Raw genomic sequence first — 17035 nt, forward strand, 5'->3', positions numbered from 1 at the left:
ACCAGATCAAACCTCATCACTTAAAACCTGAATTTTACGAACCTGGGTCCGTCTCTGGACGATAAACGGACTCCGGAGCACTAGTTATTTAATATACTAAATTATCTCGAAATAAATGCAGTGTTATCTAACGAGGAGTCACGAGGCCATTACTTAGCAAACTAAACCTGGAAATTATGACATTTATATTTATGATCTCACTTAAAATGTATACAAATAATAAATGAAGACCTTGTTTGTTTCAGTGATGTTATTGAAGGCATCACTTTATAAACATAAAAAGGAATATTTTACCTATTTTGGTGGACGGCAGGGCCAGACCAGCACACAGAGTGGGAGCATTAATGGTAACATCCCACTACCGCGTGGTGGCGCTGTTCCCTACCGCCGCCCCCGTCCGTCACACCGCTTGCTATTTATAACCCTAGGCATCTCTACAAAAACACCCATGTTTGTTAGTATAGAATTAATCTCGGCTCAATCTGAGCAAATTTAAAAAATTATCATTTCAGATCTGGCTTAGATTCAACCAGTAGCTTCACAATATCCACATTTCTTAATACAGAATTTATCTCAGCTCAATCTGAGCAAATTTAAAAAATGATCATCTCAGATCTGGCTTAGATTCAACCATTCGCCACAGCAGCGGCACGGCGGTGGTACAGTCACATGGAAAGGCGTGCCTGGGGCACGCCTGGACGGCTGGGAATAGACTGTGCAAGTCTCGCGCGCACCGGAGCGAGAAAACACGACAACTGAAGAACTTTATTTTTTTATGAATCAAATCTTTGCTTTAATTTATTCTTAATGCCGAATCTGAACAACAAAAATACCCTATAGAGCTTGTTTAAATTAGTTTCAGCTTTTTAAACAAATACACAATTATCGGTTAAAGTCTAAGTATAGACAAAAGTAAAACTCTCGGGACAAGGATGTTTGTTTGATCTTAAATTTTTTGAAACCCCTTTTGTAAATCTACGCCCGAATGTGTAACAACTCAAAGCTGGTTTATACGCGGACGCACGATGGTCGCACGGGCGTTAGATAAAACATGTCATTTTTATGGTCATAAACTACATCAAACTAAAGTAATGGACGAAACAAAATCTCCCCAACGTAAAACTCCATAATGGTCCCGGAAGTTCAAATCTGCGCGAGACTTGCACAGTCTATAGGCTCAGGATATACCTGCCAAAAGGCGAGGCCCAAACGACAATAGTGTTACATCATCTAGGGACCAATGATATTTTGAAGGAAAATTTGGGACAGATTAGACATAGGGTAAAAGAGAGCCTAAAGGTATTAGGAAAATCCTACCCAACACACGGTTAATTTGGTCAGACATTTTGTTAAGGGCGAAGTATCAAGGTAAAGTTAAAGGAGGGGCAGGCAAACGTTGCACTTGGGATTTAAATATGTATGCAAAGAAGATAACGCACACATTACAAAACACCCCCATCTCATTAATCCTTCCCAGGAAGGTGCGTACTGGCAAGACATGATTCATTTGGTTCCATCAAAATTTATCAGACGGGTTGAGGTTCTTCATGTAGGATAATGCCTCCACACTATTGTTATAGCGCCCTCAAGTGTTCATATTAAAGCACATGTAAACATGCTCATTGTAATGCCTCCTGCTGGCATTTAGAGAGAGAGAGAGGGACTCAGCTTGTATCATGAACTTTGGTAGTTTTAATCACGTTAACACTTGGCTGCCATCTTGATGGAAAGGTACATGAGTAGGGGTTAGACTCTAGAGGGCGCTAGTCCTGTCTGTATGCATGTGTGAATGTGACATCCCCTTTTCTTTAAAGATTAATACAATGGAAATGAAGATTAATCTCAAATCTTTTAAATCAAATGTTCATTAGTCCAGTTTTTCCTTAAAAAGTTCAGTCCTCCGGAGAAACATTGTTCTGTTTAAAAGAGTCCAGGTTGATTAAACTTACAAATTAAACTGTTCTTTATTGTATGACTGTATGTGTCTGATTGTGTGTTTATTTGTTGTGTTTAGTAACATGATGGTATGTTGTTACAAATCAAGTCTGTTTGGCTTGTTCACTCTCCTGCCTGATCGCGTCACTGTCGGTGTTCCTGAGGGGCGGTTAGAAAGCGGTCTGCTCTGGGGTTGTGAAGGAGCATTGCGAACAGGAGTTGGTTTGGTAGAACTCAGGGGAGCTGGTCGCAGATGAACCCTGTTTCGTCTGAGCTGACTTCCACTTTCCGTTTCCACATTGTAGGATCGAGGAGTAGTTGATTTGCTCATAACTCTACCTTGGCTCCAGGTTTTGTTAATCGGATTTTGGATGTAGATGGGTTGGTCGTTGAGGAGTTCTTGGATAGGGGTACTGGTAGAGCGTCTGTTGTAGTATTGCGTTTGCGAAGACTGGTCTGCCTGCAGTATATCTCGCACATCGTCACGATCTGGTGGGGGGTGATGTACTGAAGGTAGTGTCGTCTTGTACTTTCTTCTGTTCAGTAGCTCAGCAGGGGATGCAAGGTTTGACTTGAGTGGAGTTGCACGGAGAGTTAGGAGGGCTAAGTTGGGATCGTCCCCTGACTCTCTGCATTTGGTGAGGATTCTCTTCACTGTTTGGATATGTCTTTCAATGAATCCATGACCTCTGGGGTAGTAGGGTGAAGAAGTTTGGATCCGAAATCCGTACTGCTGTGCTAGGGCTCGGAATTGGGAAGAGGTGAACTGCGTGCCATTGTCACATACGATAACCTCTGGGATGCCTTGTTCGGCAAAGAGCACACGTGAAACTCTTGTGATCGTGCTTGCAGTGAGATTGTCAAGTTTGCGGATAAACGGAAATTTGGAGTAATAATCCGCGATGATCAGGTACCAGACCTTGTCGTGGTGGAAGAGGTCAGCTCCAAGGGTGTGCCATGGACGTGGTGGAACTTCCATACTGATCATTGGTTCACGCTGTTGAGAACGCTGGTATTTCTGGCATGCATGGCAATTTGTCACCATATTGTCAATGTCTTTGTATATACCTGGCCAGTAGACACAAGATTTTGCACGCAGCTTGCACTTGTCGATGCCCTGGTGACCGCTGTGGATCTGTTGTAGTATGTTCTGTCGCAGAGAATTTGGAATCACGATTCTACTGCCAACCAGGACTGTGCCGTCTTCTATGGCTACGTCATCTCGGACTGACCAGTATGGTCTGATGGAGCATTGTATTTTCTTGATGCTGTCAGGCCAGCCGTCTGTGACTTGTTGTTTCAGCAGCTGGAGGGTCATGTCTGTGGCTGTCTCTTGCCTTATCAGCTCCAACTTTGTTGGTGTCACGCTCACGACATGGTGTATACGGACTTTCATCTCTGGTATCTCATGCTTTTCCACTGGGGAGAGTCGTGAGAGTGCATCCGCAACGACCATCTCTTTACCAGGCTTGTAGCGTATTTCTATATCGTAAGCCTGTAGACGCAGAAGTATACGCTGTAGTCGTGGTGGGGCTTGCATTAAGTTTTTCTTGTGGATATGCTGGAGTGGACGGTGGTCACTTTCCACGAGAAATCTTCTACCGTACAGGTAAGTATGAAACTTCTCACATCCGTATAGGACTGCTAGTAATTCTCGCTCTATGTTTGCATATCGTGTCTCTGCTGGTGTGAGAGCTTTTGATGCAAATGCTATCGGACGACCTTTTTGTACTAGGGTTGCTCCTAGTCCTCTGGTTGATGCGTCAACTTGCAGTATTACAGGCTGCTTCTGGTCGTAGTAAGCGAGTGTGGTGTCTGATGCTATCAGAGCTTTGATGGAGTTGAACACTTTTGTGTGTGATGGAGACCAGATGTACTCAACATCTTCACGAAGGAGTGTCCGCAGTGATGCGGAGTGTTCAGCTAATTGAGGGATGAATGGGCCCATGTAGTTGACCAGCCCTAGGAAGGTTCGCAGTTGTTTCCTATCACCTGGGGGCTGCATCATTTCAACCGCCTTTACTTTATCTGGGTTGGGCCTCACTCCATCGGGTGAGTATATCAGTCCGAAGAAACTACATTCAGTCGTTTTGATGATGCATTTTTCGGCATTCAACTTGATCCCTGCACGTCTGGTGTGTTCCATAGCTTCATGAAGGTGTATGTCATGGTCTCTTGCGCTTTTGCCGAATACTTGTATATCGTCAGCGATGCCCACAGTGCCTTCACAGCCACGATAGGTTTCGTCTATCTTTTGTTGAAAGACATCCTGACTCATCCTGAGACCAAAGGGCATTCTCAAGAATCGGTATCGGCCAAAAGGGGTGTTGAATGTGGTGAGGTACGTAGATTGTTCATCTAGTTCGACATTCCAATAGCCGTTTCTGGCATCAAGCTTGCTAAACATTTTAGCACCGGATAGCTTAGGTGTGATTTCTTTGAGAGTAGGCACAGGGTAGTGATCTCTTTTGATGGCTCGGTTGAGGTCCTTGGGATCTAGACATAGGCGCAGTCGGCCGTTTGCTTTCTCACGTATCACTAGTGAGTTAACCCAGTCTGTTGGCTTGGAAACTTTCATGATAATCGCTTTGGATTCCATCTCATCTAACTCTCCCTTGAGTTTATCTCTGATCTCCAAGGGAACCCTACGTGGTGGGTGTATAACCGGTCTGGCTTCCGGATCGAGAGTGATGTGGTATTTAAAATTCTCAAAACAGCCAACAGTGCCATCGAAACAATCGGGATACATTTTGAGGAGGTCAGATTTACTCCCGATATTCGGCCTCTCGAGAAGTGGTGTATTTCTTTGGATGTATTTTGGAGAACGATGTGGTGTTGGTGATTCAGTTCTCGTCACCGATGGGTCAGCGAAGTGAACGCGTTGACCGCTGCATGTATCTTTCATGAGCTTTTCCTGTTGAAGTTGGACAGGATTATTTGTTTGCTCATTTTCCACCACAGTTGTTGTTTCCACTGCACAGTGTAATGTGATCAAGTTCAGGGCTTGGCATGTCTTTAGGCCAAGGATTGCTGGGCCTGCTGCATCAGTGACGTAGAAAACGCAGTTGTGCTTTGTGTCGTTGTACATGCAGGGAATTTTCACTGTGCCCAGTTGCTTGATTTTGGATCCGCCATATGCAGTGAGTGCCATTTTGCTTGTTTCCAGCGTGCTGGGCTCTGGATTTCCGTTACTGTCCAATTTCTCTGGAAAAATGATGCGAAAAAGATGGACTGGCAGAAGGTTGCTCTGAGCACCAGTGTCTACTTTGCACCGGAGCATGATTGGTTTTCTGCCTTTCTGGTTTATGCGTAACTTTGCAAAAACTTTATCTCTCGTGTCGTCCGATGAACCAATACTGCTGACTTCTATGGTGCCAATGGTGAGGTATTCATCAATAATTTCCTCTTCGTCAAAGTAATGCACTCGTCTGCGTGGAGATTTGTGTGGAGGTTTGCCTTTTGGGGGTTTCCCAGATCTGCATACCGATTGCCAGTGGTTCTCTTTTCCACAGTTTCGGCAGGTACTACCATAGGCGGGGCAGTTGCTCTTTGGTTTTAGATCGTGCACCCGGCCGCAATTGTAGCATGTAGGCGGTTTGTTTCCTTTTCCTGGCTGTTTGGATCTGGTTGTGCGTGATGCGTTTATGGACTGTTCAGTCTTGCCGGCTGTGTTTGAGTTGCGGCTTGTTTCTGGTAGGGACTTGAGTTGATTTGTAGTTGCTTCATGGCTTCGAGCAACGTCGATGGCATCATTTAGCGTTAGTTTCTCGTCCCTTCCTATCAGCACTTTTTGTACGTCTTTGTGTGACGAACCCCAGATCAACTGGTCAACAAGACGATCTTCCATTTCTTTGTCGTCTCTGTATTTGCATTTGACAGCTATGGCTTTCATCTTTGTTACAAAATCATCAGCTGCCTCATCGGCGTTCTGTCGCATGTCTTGCAATTTGTATCGGTAGATACGATGGTTTGACCTTGGTTCCAAGTGTTTCTGGAAGCGGGACAGTAGCTTATCTGGCTTTTTTCTGTCTTCCTCTTCTTCAAAGGTCCAGCTATTGTATTTATCTAAACCTTGTTCTCCTACCCATAGCAGGAGATAACTTGCTCTCTCTTCATCATTTGCTGATTTTAGTACGCTGCAAAACATTAGTTCACACTTTTGTTTGAACCTGGAGAACGTTGCCACAATATCTGGCGCTTCCCAGTCCATCTGGGGGGCTGAGACTGCAGAGCTGAACGCCATCGTAATGTATTGTATTATACAGTTTAGTATAGAACTAAAGTTCTCAGTTCTGTTTTCAACGTTTTGTTTACGTGAGCAAAACGGCAAGAAAATCACACTTTTATTGATATGATGACTTTGTTTTGCTACTCACATAACTCTTCAGTTTACCGCTGCCACCATGTAATGCCTCCTGCTGGCATTTAGAGAGAGAGAGAGGGACTCAGCTTGTATCATGAACTTTGGTAGTTTTAATCACGTTAACACTTGGCTGCCATCTTGATGGAAAGGTACATGAGTAGGGGTTAGACTCTAGAGGGCGCTAGTCCTGTCTGTATGCATGTGTGAATGTGACACTCATGAAGGCAGACATCTTGTCTCGAATACTCTCCAGTTATTCCCGAATATTACATGGTGGCAGCGGTTATCAAGACCCACATCTGACATGGAAAACGCCCCACGACCCCATTTACCCTTGCCAGACAAATTTGAAGGTGGAAACGGACCACACCAGAGTGAACTTTGGCAAAAATGGGTCAATAGATTCGAGCGCTACAGAATCGCCTCCGGCCTCAACATCAAAGGCGACCGGGAACAGGTGAGCACTCTGTTGTAGGGGGAATGTGCCGACGATATCATTGTTGCACTCGGTATAAGAGGAAACAGCCCCATATGTTGAAGTTAAGGCAGCTCTCGATAAACATTATGAAAGCAGACGCAACGTAAATGTCGAGAGGGCTCGATTTAATCGACGCAAACAGCTGCCAAATGAATCAATCAACATATTTATCCAAGATTTGTTTAGACTGGCTGACAATTGTCAATATGGTGATCTTAAAGAAAGCCTCATCAGAGATAGAATCGTTGTGGGAGTACTAGATGATAAACTGTCTGACTCTCTTCAAATCAAAGCCGATCTCAATCTGACCAAAGCAGTCCAGATATGCCGCCAGTCAGAAGCTAGAAAGGATAGTCGCGACATAGTACGTGGTGACATGGCCACATCTTCTAGCATTGATCATGTTGCGAAACCTAAGGGACAGCCTCGCACCAAACAGTACACCCACGAACATGATTCAAAGCCACGTAGTTGTAGATGGTGTGGAAGAACAAGCCATCCCCGTCGTGACTGCCCAGCGAAAGATGCTGTATGTGACACCTGCTCAAAACCAGGACATTTCAAGTCAGTATGCTTAAGTGGAAATGCATCCAAACGCAACACCACAAAGGTACATTGTAGTAACTTGCAAAGTAGCTTTTCTATATAGCGCCCTCTCTTGGTTGTTTAGTATTATTGTTGTTTACAAAATGGCTGCTGTTGAGTTCAGTCTTGTTTAATAAAGCTACGTTCAGTTCAGTAAAGAATCGTCTCCACGACTGGTTATAACAATTGGCGACGAGGTAAAATGAAAACTTTTGGAAACATCGGGGAGTTCCAGGCCGAGAAGGAGACATGGCAACTTTATGTGGAACGTTTGACACAGTTTTACGAGGCCAATGATGTGAAAGCACTCGGTAAGAAGAGAGCCATACTTTTGACTGTTTGTGGGGCTGAGACATTCAAGTTAATTTCGAGCCTAGTAGCTCCAGCCAAACCCGGGGAAAAATCCTTTCACGAACTTATCAAAATCACAAATAAACATTTTCATCCCACTCCATCAGTAATTGTGGAGAGATTTAAGTTTTACTCCAAAGTAAGACAGCCAGGTCAGTCAGTATCCCAATTTGTCGTGGAACTGCGCCACCTGACAAGGCACTGTGAATATGGGGAGTCCCTAAACGACATGTTGAGAGATCGTTTTGTGTGTGGTATCAATGATGAAAGGATGCAGCGTAGACTTTTATCGGAATCAAACCTCACCTTTGCCAAGGCCATGGAAATTGGCCAAGCAATGGAGCTTGCCACACAAAATACCAAGGATATCCAACAATCCTACACTAGTGATGTAAAGGCCCCTATTCCTCTACAACAACAGGAAGCCCACAGAGTCGGTGGTGATAAGCCCAACTGGAAGGGCAGAGGGAGACCGCAGACACACAATCAAGACCAAGGCAAGTTCGGTGGATTTGGGAGATGTTACCGTTGTGGACGAACAGACCACACCGCTCAAAGTTGCCGAGCTCGCTCGTATACATGTAACAGCTGTGGTAAGCAAGGACATTTGGCTTAAGTGTGCAGAAGTAGTAAGCCCACACAGATACCATCGTCGGAAAAGCCAAAGTACAACAGTACATATAATATTGAAGAGACTGTGCCCCAGGAGGAAACTAGTGACATGGATTCATTACCACCACATAATTACACCTTGTATAAGACCACTTCACATTCCAAGGAACCACCGCTGATAGTAACTTTGTCAATCAATAACACACCAGTGGCAATGGAAATCGACACTGGCGCATCAGTTTCAATTCTCAGTGAGAACACATATGACCTTCGCCGATCAACGCGCACCCACAATAAACCCCCTCGCTACAGATTCCACGATTCCTAACTGTTGTGACTGTTTAGTGGAATTACGCGTGTATGACATTGATAATAACTGATGGATGTTTTTGAAGTGTAGTTGAACAGTTGTTCAATCTTTCGATTTGTTATTGGAAATTTTAAGGAGTAATTGTTAAAATCTTTAAGGTTACTTGATTGTGTTGATACTACTTAGTGTGTTAAATTCTCTCTCCGTGCAGAGTAAAATAATGCTTTCTTTATTGATGTGCCTTGGTGATTGGTAATCAAACCTAAGTCCTCCATTATTGATACCAGGACTTCAGAAAATTTGGGTTTTTAGGTATTCTCTAAGGGACATTTGTTTTGTGTTACATTAGATGGGAAGTGTTGCATTTAACTAAAGGGGGAGGAGTTGTAGTAACTTGCAAAGTAGCTTTTCTATATAGCGCCCTCTCTTGGTTGTTACTGTTTAGTATTATTGTTGTTTACAAAATGGCTGCTGTTGAGTTCAGTCTTGTTTAATAAAGCTACGTTCAGTTCAGTAAAGAATCGTCTCCACGACTGGTTATAACATACATGAAGTCCAAGATTATTTCGACGTTGATTTACCATTCCTTGGTGAAGTCACAAGTAACAGCGACTACTGGAGTGCTTTCATTACAGTCGATGGAAATCGCACCTGCTTTAAACTTGACACTGGTGCAACTGTCTCCGTCATCAGCAATACAGAACCATGGCTCGCCAATGTGCAACTCCAGGAAACCACTCAGTTACTTCGTGGTCCGGGAGGCACTCCTTTACCAGTGACAGGAATGCTGACTGCTACACTGCAATACTCCGAAAGGAAAATCACTGAGCGCCTCTACGTCATTCAAAATCAGAGATGTTCACTCCTCAGTAAACGAGCATGTGTCAATCTTGGCCTCATCAAGAGAGTGAATGAAGTAAAGCAGATTTTGACGCCGGACTTCAGAGCAGAATTCCCTGGGTTGTTCACTGGCCTTGGAAAACTTCAGACGCCATACCATATCACACTGTGCCCCGACACCAAGCCAGTATGTTTGTACACACCAAGAAAAGTGCCCCACCCACTATTACCACAAGTGGAAAAAGAAATCCAATCCATGCTCAAACAAGGGGTTATTTCTCCGGTGACATCGCCAACAACATGGTGTTCCGGCCTGGTTGTCGTTCCAAAATCAAACGGTAAACATCGCATATGCGTCGACCTAACAAATCTCAACAAGAGCGTCTTACGAGAAATTCATCCGATGTCATCAGTTGATGAGAGCCTAGCGAAGCTTGGAAGAAGTACAATATTTTCTAAGCTAGATGCAAAGAGCGGATTTTGGCAGATACCACTTGATGCAGAATCCACACTCTTGACTACATTCATCACTCCTTCAGGCCGTTATTGCTTCAACCGGCTACCTTTTGGCATCAGTTCTGCACCTGAGATTTTCCAAAGAGCCATGTCTCAAATTCTTGTTGATCTCAACGGTGTCATCTGCCATATGGACGACATTCTCATTCATGGTGCCACACAACTCGAACATGATGCACGTGTGCGGGCAGTCCTGCAACGACTACATAACGCAGGTCTCACCCTCAACGAAAAATGTGAGTTTTCCAAACACTCCATCAAGTTCTTGGGCCATGTGATAGACACAGCAGGGATTCACGCAGATAAAGGCAAAACTACAGCCATCGCAGAATATCCTGTCCCCTCCAACATCACTGAGCTTCAGAGATTCATGGGAATGGTCAACCAACTCGGCAAATTTGTCCCTGGTTTGGCAGAGATTAACGAGCCATTGCGCCAGTTGCTCAGGAAAGACACAATCTGGTATTGGGGGGAAGCCCAGCAGAGTTCTTTTCAACGAGTGAAAGATCTTCTTCTCTCATCTGCAGTCCTGGCTCACTATGAACCATCTCGTCCAACCTTTGTAGCCACGGATGCTTCTTCATCTGGAATTGGCGCCGTTCTGCTTCAGACTCAAGACAATGGGAAACGTCACCCAATATGCTACGCATCGCGTTCTCTATCCAACACGGAGAAGCGATATGCAGTCATCGAGAAGGAAGCATTAGCTGCAACCTGGGGTTGTGAGAAGTTCTCTGACTATGTCCTCGGTCTCCACTTCACTCTTGAGACAGACCACAAACCACTTGTGTCCCTCCTTCAGACAAAGGAACTTTCCAAGATGCCCCACGTATTCTTCGGTTCCGTCTTCGATTGATGAGATTTAGTCCGACTGTTGAGTATGTTCCCGGCAAGCTCCAGACTACTGCTGATGCACTATCCCGTGCTCCTGTTGGTACACCAGATGAAACCGACACAGCTCTGATATCCGAAATAGAGAATTTCACTAATCACGTGTTGACTTCACTACCAGCAACATCGCAACGTCTACTCGAAATTGTTGCAGCACAGAAATCAGACGAGGAATGCACACAAATAAAGGAGTTCTGCATTGGCGGTTGGCCCGTATACATGCCACACACTCCACTACTGCGCCAGTACTGGGAAAACCGAAGTCATCTCTCTTTTCTCGATGATCTTCTTCTGTATGATGATCGCATTGTTATCCCACGATCCATGATATTGGATATACTTGATCGTATCCATCAAGGCCATCTTGGTATCACTAAATGCCGAGCCCGAGCATGCACATCTGTTTGGTGGCCTGGTCTCTCCAAGAGTATTGAAGACATGATCTCCAATTGTGTGACATGTGCAAAGTGTAGCAGTATGCCATAAGCAGACTGACTCAAGTCTAGTGTTTACTTCCCATAATGCATTGTATCACCTTATAACATGGCCGCCCGCATGTAACAGTCAACTCTCATTATCTGGAATAAAGCTTGACTTATAATCATAACATACGAAGTTGTATCATCTTCACAAAGCATCGACCAGAACAGCGTGAACCTCTCATGCCAGCATCATTCCCGTCACGCCCCTGGGAAAGACTGGGAGCAGATTTGTTTGAGTATCGAGGGAAAATCTACCTCATCGTCATTGACTACTATTCACGCTGGATAGAAATCAAGTCTCTCCCATCTGTCCAAACCTCAGCTGCTGTGATCCAAGCCTTGAAGGAAATCTTTGCAGTACACGGAATCCCAGATGTGATTATGTCCGACAATGGGCCACAATGCAGCTCAGCCTCATTCCTCCAGTTTGCAAAGACGTATGGATTCATCCACACTACTAGTTCCCCACGGTACCCACAGGCAAATGGGGAAGCCGAGAGAGCAGTTCGCACGATCAAAGGGCTGCTTAAGAAGAACACAGACCTGTACCTCGCCCTTCTGATGTATCGCTCATCCCCACTTCAAAATGGCTTGTCCCCAAGTGAACTATTGATGGGCAGGAAACTAAAGACAATTCCCTGCCTATCCTTCCATCAAATCTACATCCGAAAGCTCAACAGGACCAGACGATCAGACAGAAGGAAGAAGCGTATCGCACAAAGCAACAGCACAACTTCAATCTTCGTCACCGTGACTCTACCAACACTACACCCTGGTGACTCAGTTTGGATCCGAGACCAGAACCGCCAAGGGACCATCCTCGCTAAATCATCCCAGCCACGTTCTTACATTGTTGAAACCAATCTTGGCACAGTTCGTCGCAATCGATCAGCTCTCGTCACCACACCAGACCACACCCCTCAACCACCCGACCCAGATGCACTACTGTCTCCACCCTCTGATGTAACAAGGCAGACAGTACTTCCTACTCCAATGCAGCAGTTTCCTCCATCCACTTCTCCAGAGAAACAATCTCCGCCGTTGTCCCCACCACCGAGTACTCCACCACCAGCGGTGATGACGACCCGATCAGTGATGACGACGTTTAGTGAAGCCGCCTAACCGCCTTGATTTATAAACAAAACAAAAAACGTTCCCAAAAAGGCAAATAGCTGCATTGATAGACATTGCAGGCTAAAAAATTGAGAGTTGGAAAGTTTATGCTCTCTCTGCATAAAAACCATGCAGAATTTTTAGAAGTTGTTATTCCAGTTGTCTTGTTTGCTAAAAATTCTATTTACTGTTTTGGTTTTTAAAATTATCAAAGTTGTTTAAGCGTTAACATTTGTACATGATTCATGGACTCTAGAGATCTTTTCATGGACACTATTGGACTTTGTTGAACATTTTGGGGAATTAAAGTACACCAATCTGTACTTGGGGGGGAGATGTAGTATAATGCCTCCGCACTATTGTTATAGCGCCCTCAAGTGTTCATATTAAAGCACATGTAAACATGCTCATGAAGGCAGACATCTTGTCTTGAATACTCTCCAGTTATTCCCGAATATTACACTTCACTACACACCCAGACAAAAACAAAAAAAGGGGGGGTGTTTGGGCAAATTTTTATAGCAAAATTTGCTTCGGCGGTAAGTTTAGGTTTTTCCTATAAACAAGCTAATAGGCATGGAAGCCTGTGAGGAAAGTGGTAAATTAAATTATGCGAATTGACATGGATAAATATGGTGGTAATAAAATGATGTGATTGTATATAAACATAGAGGTAGGGCTCTGTCCTTCCTCTATGATATAAAGAAGTAAATTAAATTGGTACCTTCTTGGCAACTCGCTGGAAGTGGGAACCTCATTGACCCTGAGTTTCTCCAGTCAATGAGTGCATTTATAATTATAATAATTGTAAATGGTCTGGTACCTTCTTTGGCAAATCGCTGAGAAGTGGGAACCTTTGCGGATTGGAAATTTACCGTTCGCAAAGTGAGGAATTGGGAACATTTGCAGATTGGCCGCAAAGTGTATTAATAATTGGAATTGGTATACTTCTTTATGAGTGGATATCACTGGATGGAATTAAATAAAGGGAAGTCCCTTATTATTAATTGGCGTTTTACCACTGAATTCAGAGTATGGAATAAATTAACTCTTGGCAGAGTTCACTACAACAACAAATCCTTGTGTCTGTGTATATTTATCAGGTGGTAACAGCCTGTTCTTACGTCATTCAGAAGCCCTTTTTCCCCGTTACTCAGACATGAAAGACTGCAGTAAAAAAAACAATTAGATATATACCGTAATCGCCGTTGTATACATTAGATGTCGCTGTTGTTAGTTAGTTCTTTTGGCGGGTGGAAAAAATGGGAAAAAAGACATCTTGAAGAGATCTTTTTTACCACATGGGCACTACATTACACAGTCAACTAAACACCAAACATAAGATGACATCGTAAAGACGTCGTGTTGTTGTACTTGGGTTTTTTTTGGAGGGGGGGATGGGGATGAGTTTTCGGGTGGGAAGAAAGACGTCTTAATTAAAGTAGTTTTGTTTTTATCACAGCCAGTAGTTCGCACGACTAGATAAATACAGCAAAACGACGTCATTTATACGTCGTGTTTTTTTGGAAGGTGGGGATGAGTTTTCGGGTGGGAAGAAAGACGTCTTGAAGAAGTTTTTTTTTGACCACGATCACCAGTAGTCCACACGACTAGATAACGACCGTAAAAACACGTCGTAAAAGGCGTGTTTTGTTTAGCGGGTGATGTTGAGTTTCGGGGAAGAAAGACGTCTTGAAGAAGTCGTTTTTTGACCACGACCACCAGTAGTACATATGACCAGATAAAGACCGCAAAACGACGTCATAAATATGGCCTGTTTTTTTAGCCGGTTGTGATTAATTTTCGGTGGGAAGAAAGACGTCTTGAAGAAGTCGTTTTATGACCACGACCACCAGTAGTACATAAGACTGGATAACGACCGTAAAGTGACAGCATTTAAGACGTCGTGTTTTTTTAGTGATTTTAGAGAAAAGAAACAAGTTCCGAATTTGGAGAAAGACTTCTCAAAGACGTCGTTTTTCGGTCACGACCACTGTAAAACAAGCGACTAGAATACGACCGTAAAAAGACGTCTTTAAAACGTCACGTGCCCACTGGGACAGCCATGGGAATCAATACTCTCTCTACCCCAACTGGATTAGTTAGAGAACCTAGACAGAAAGCCACAGTGCTGAATCAGCAATTCAACTCTGGCTTCACCAAGGAGGATCTCAGCAACATCCCAAACCACGATTTATCTGCAGCCCCTCCTGTTGAAAAAATTCAAAATAATGTAGAAGGCGTTGAAAAATTACAGAAAGCCTCCGGCCCGGATGGTATTCCAGCAAGAGTACTGAAGGAATACTCAAACAGCATAGCACCGATTTCAAAAACTTTACCAGAAATCCTTGGATGGTGGAACACTTCCTACCGACTGGAGAGGAGCAAACGTCACACCCGTACTCACAAAGGGCGACCATTCAAACCTGCGAATTACCGACCCATACCACTAACATCTATTTGTTGTAAAACTCTTGAGCAAATTCACTCTCATATAATGTTGCATCTTAAAGTCATCATATCCAATCACATGAACAACATCGTTTTCGTAAGGAAAGATCATGTGAAACCCAACTTGTTAATGTTAAAGATGATATCACAAGATGCCTACGACTCCAAAAGCCAGATGGATCTCATAATAATCGACAAAGTACCCCACTAGGGACTCTTAAGAAAATGTCAGCAAGTGGGTACATCCAAGGTTCCCTACTGAAATGGATTGAATGCTTCCTCACCACTCGCACACAACAAGTTGTTTTATTTTTTATAGATGGAGAGTCATCCGCCCACCTGTGTTACATCAGGAGTACCACAAGGTACAATCATGGGTCATCTCTTATAAATTCATCTTATACTTAAATGATCTTCCTAAGTCTTTAACTTCCCGGGTTAGAATGCTCGCAGATGACTGCGTCGTCTACCGAGAGATGACCTCACTAACTGAAAGTACAGAAGAGCTACAGAAAGACATACACAGATTACAGAACTGGGCATCCAAATGGCAAATGGAATTTAATGTCTCCAAATGCTACGGTCATGCCTTGGTTGGACAACGTCATAACCCCATACCTATAGTGAAATATTTTGTCCACAACGGCAGTCAAGTAGTCAACAAAGTCGTGGTTTTTTTCATTGAAGGAGCAAAATCTAACTCTTTTCACATTGAAATTGATGTTTAGTGATTAATTTTGAGTTGAAATGTGAAGTTTGAGAATGTGGAAAAAAAAAAAAATAATAATAATAACTAGACATTAGGTGTTTGTGCACAAACACAGAGCTGTTCCGTGTTCTTTTGCTTGGATTATGTGCTAAAATTACCAAGGAGTCTGTAACTGAAAAAAGTTTGACAATCAGTTGTATAGTTCTGAAGAATATGGTCACACTTCCGGTTGAGCCGGAAGTAGAGGTCAAGTTGGGGTCACGGTTTTTCAAAATTTATTTTTAATGCCTAAGGAGTCTAAAACTGAAAAAGATTGAAAATCGGTTGTGTAGTTCTTGAGATCTGGTCCCACTTCCGGTTGACCCGGAAGTAAAGGTCAACATGGGGTCACGGCTAGCCAATGCGAATGTCGAATGTCAAAGGAGTTAATAACTGAAACAAAATTGAAAATCGGTTGTGTAGTTCTTGAAATAAGGTCCCACTTCAGGTTGACCCGGAAGAAAAGGTCCACATGGGGTCAGGGTTTTCAAAGTTAATATTTAAGGTCTAAGTAGTCTATAACTGAAAAAGTTTGAAAATCGGTTGTGTAGTTCTTGACAAATGGTCCTACTTCCGGTTGACCAGGAAGAAGAGGTCAAAATGGGGTCACGGATTTTCCCCAACAAAATTTAATGCCTAAGGTGTCTATAACTGAAGAAAAAAATTAAATCGAATGTGTAACTCTTGAGATATGGTCCCACTTCCGGTTGACCCGGAAGTAGAGGTCAAATCGGGGTCACGGTTACCCAATGCAAATCTATCATGCCTAAGGAGTCTATTACTGAAAAAAACTTTGAATTCGGCCGTTCACTTCTTGAGATATAGTGCTGCAAAGAAAAACTCATTAAAGCTTCTAATTACCATAAATGATCACGTGATGACGTCACAGTTTTAAAATTGTGTTTTTCGTACTAACAAATTTCATAAGGTAAACAAAACAACAACAACAACAACAACAACAACAACAACAACAACAACAACAACAACAACAACAACAACAACAAGTCGGAACAGCTAATAATAACAAATAAAAATCTTGACGATTTCAATAGCTGTTCCGACCACTACGTCGGAACAGCTAACGACGTCGGAACAGCTAATAATAATAATAATAATCAGTCGCAACGTTAAATTCATGTCACAAAACATCGGCCGAGAATGGTACTATTTTCAACAATTATATTGATGTTTTCACGCCATCTTACTTGATCCATGGTTTCTTGAATATGTCTTTATTTGAAAACTGCTAATATTTTGTCGGAATTCCTGTTTAAAAGTACGATGTTTGTAGATATTAAATTGACTTTAAAACTTACAGCACACATGGAAAATGTAGTGGGCTGCCATTTTGTGGTCACAT

At 43.2% G+C, this 17035-nt stretch overlaps 1 protein-coding gene across 1 annotated transcript; it reads left to right on the top strand.

Annotated features, from left to right (window-relative positions):
• Positions 1–14541: 14541 nt before the first annotated feature.
• Positions 14542–15138, top strand: LOC117295601. The gene has a single exon (XM_033778299.1). The coding sequence runs from the start codon at positions 14542–14544 to the stop codon at positions 15136–15138; it is 597 nt and encodes a 198-aa protein (XP_033634190.1).
• The last annotated feature ends 1897 nt before the right edge of the window (positions 15139–17035 follow it).

Source organism: Asterias rubens, chromosome 10 (genome assembly GCF_902459465.1).
Source record: "Asterias rubens chromosome 10, eAstRub1.3, whole genome shotgun sequence".
In the NCBI taxonomy this organism is placed as follows: Eukaryota; Metazoa; Echinodermata; class Asteroidea; order Forcipulatida; family Asteriidae; genus Asterias; species Asterias rubens.

What these genes read in the sequence shown, in the direction of transcription:
- LOC117295601 (XM_033778299.1), top strand. Translation starts at nt 14,542, where the DNA reads ATGGGAATCAATACTCTCTCTACCCCAACTGGATTAGTTAGAGAACCT.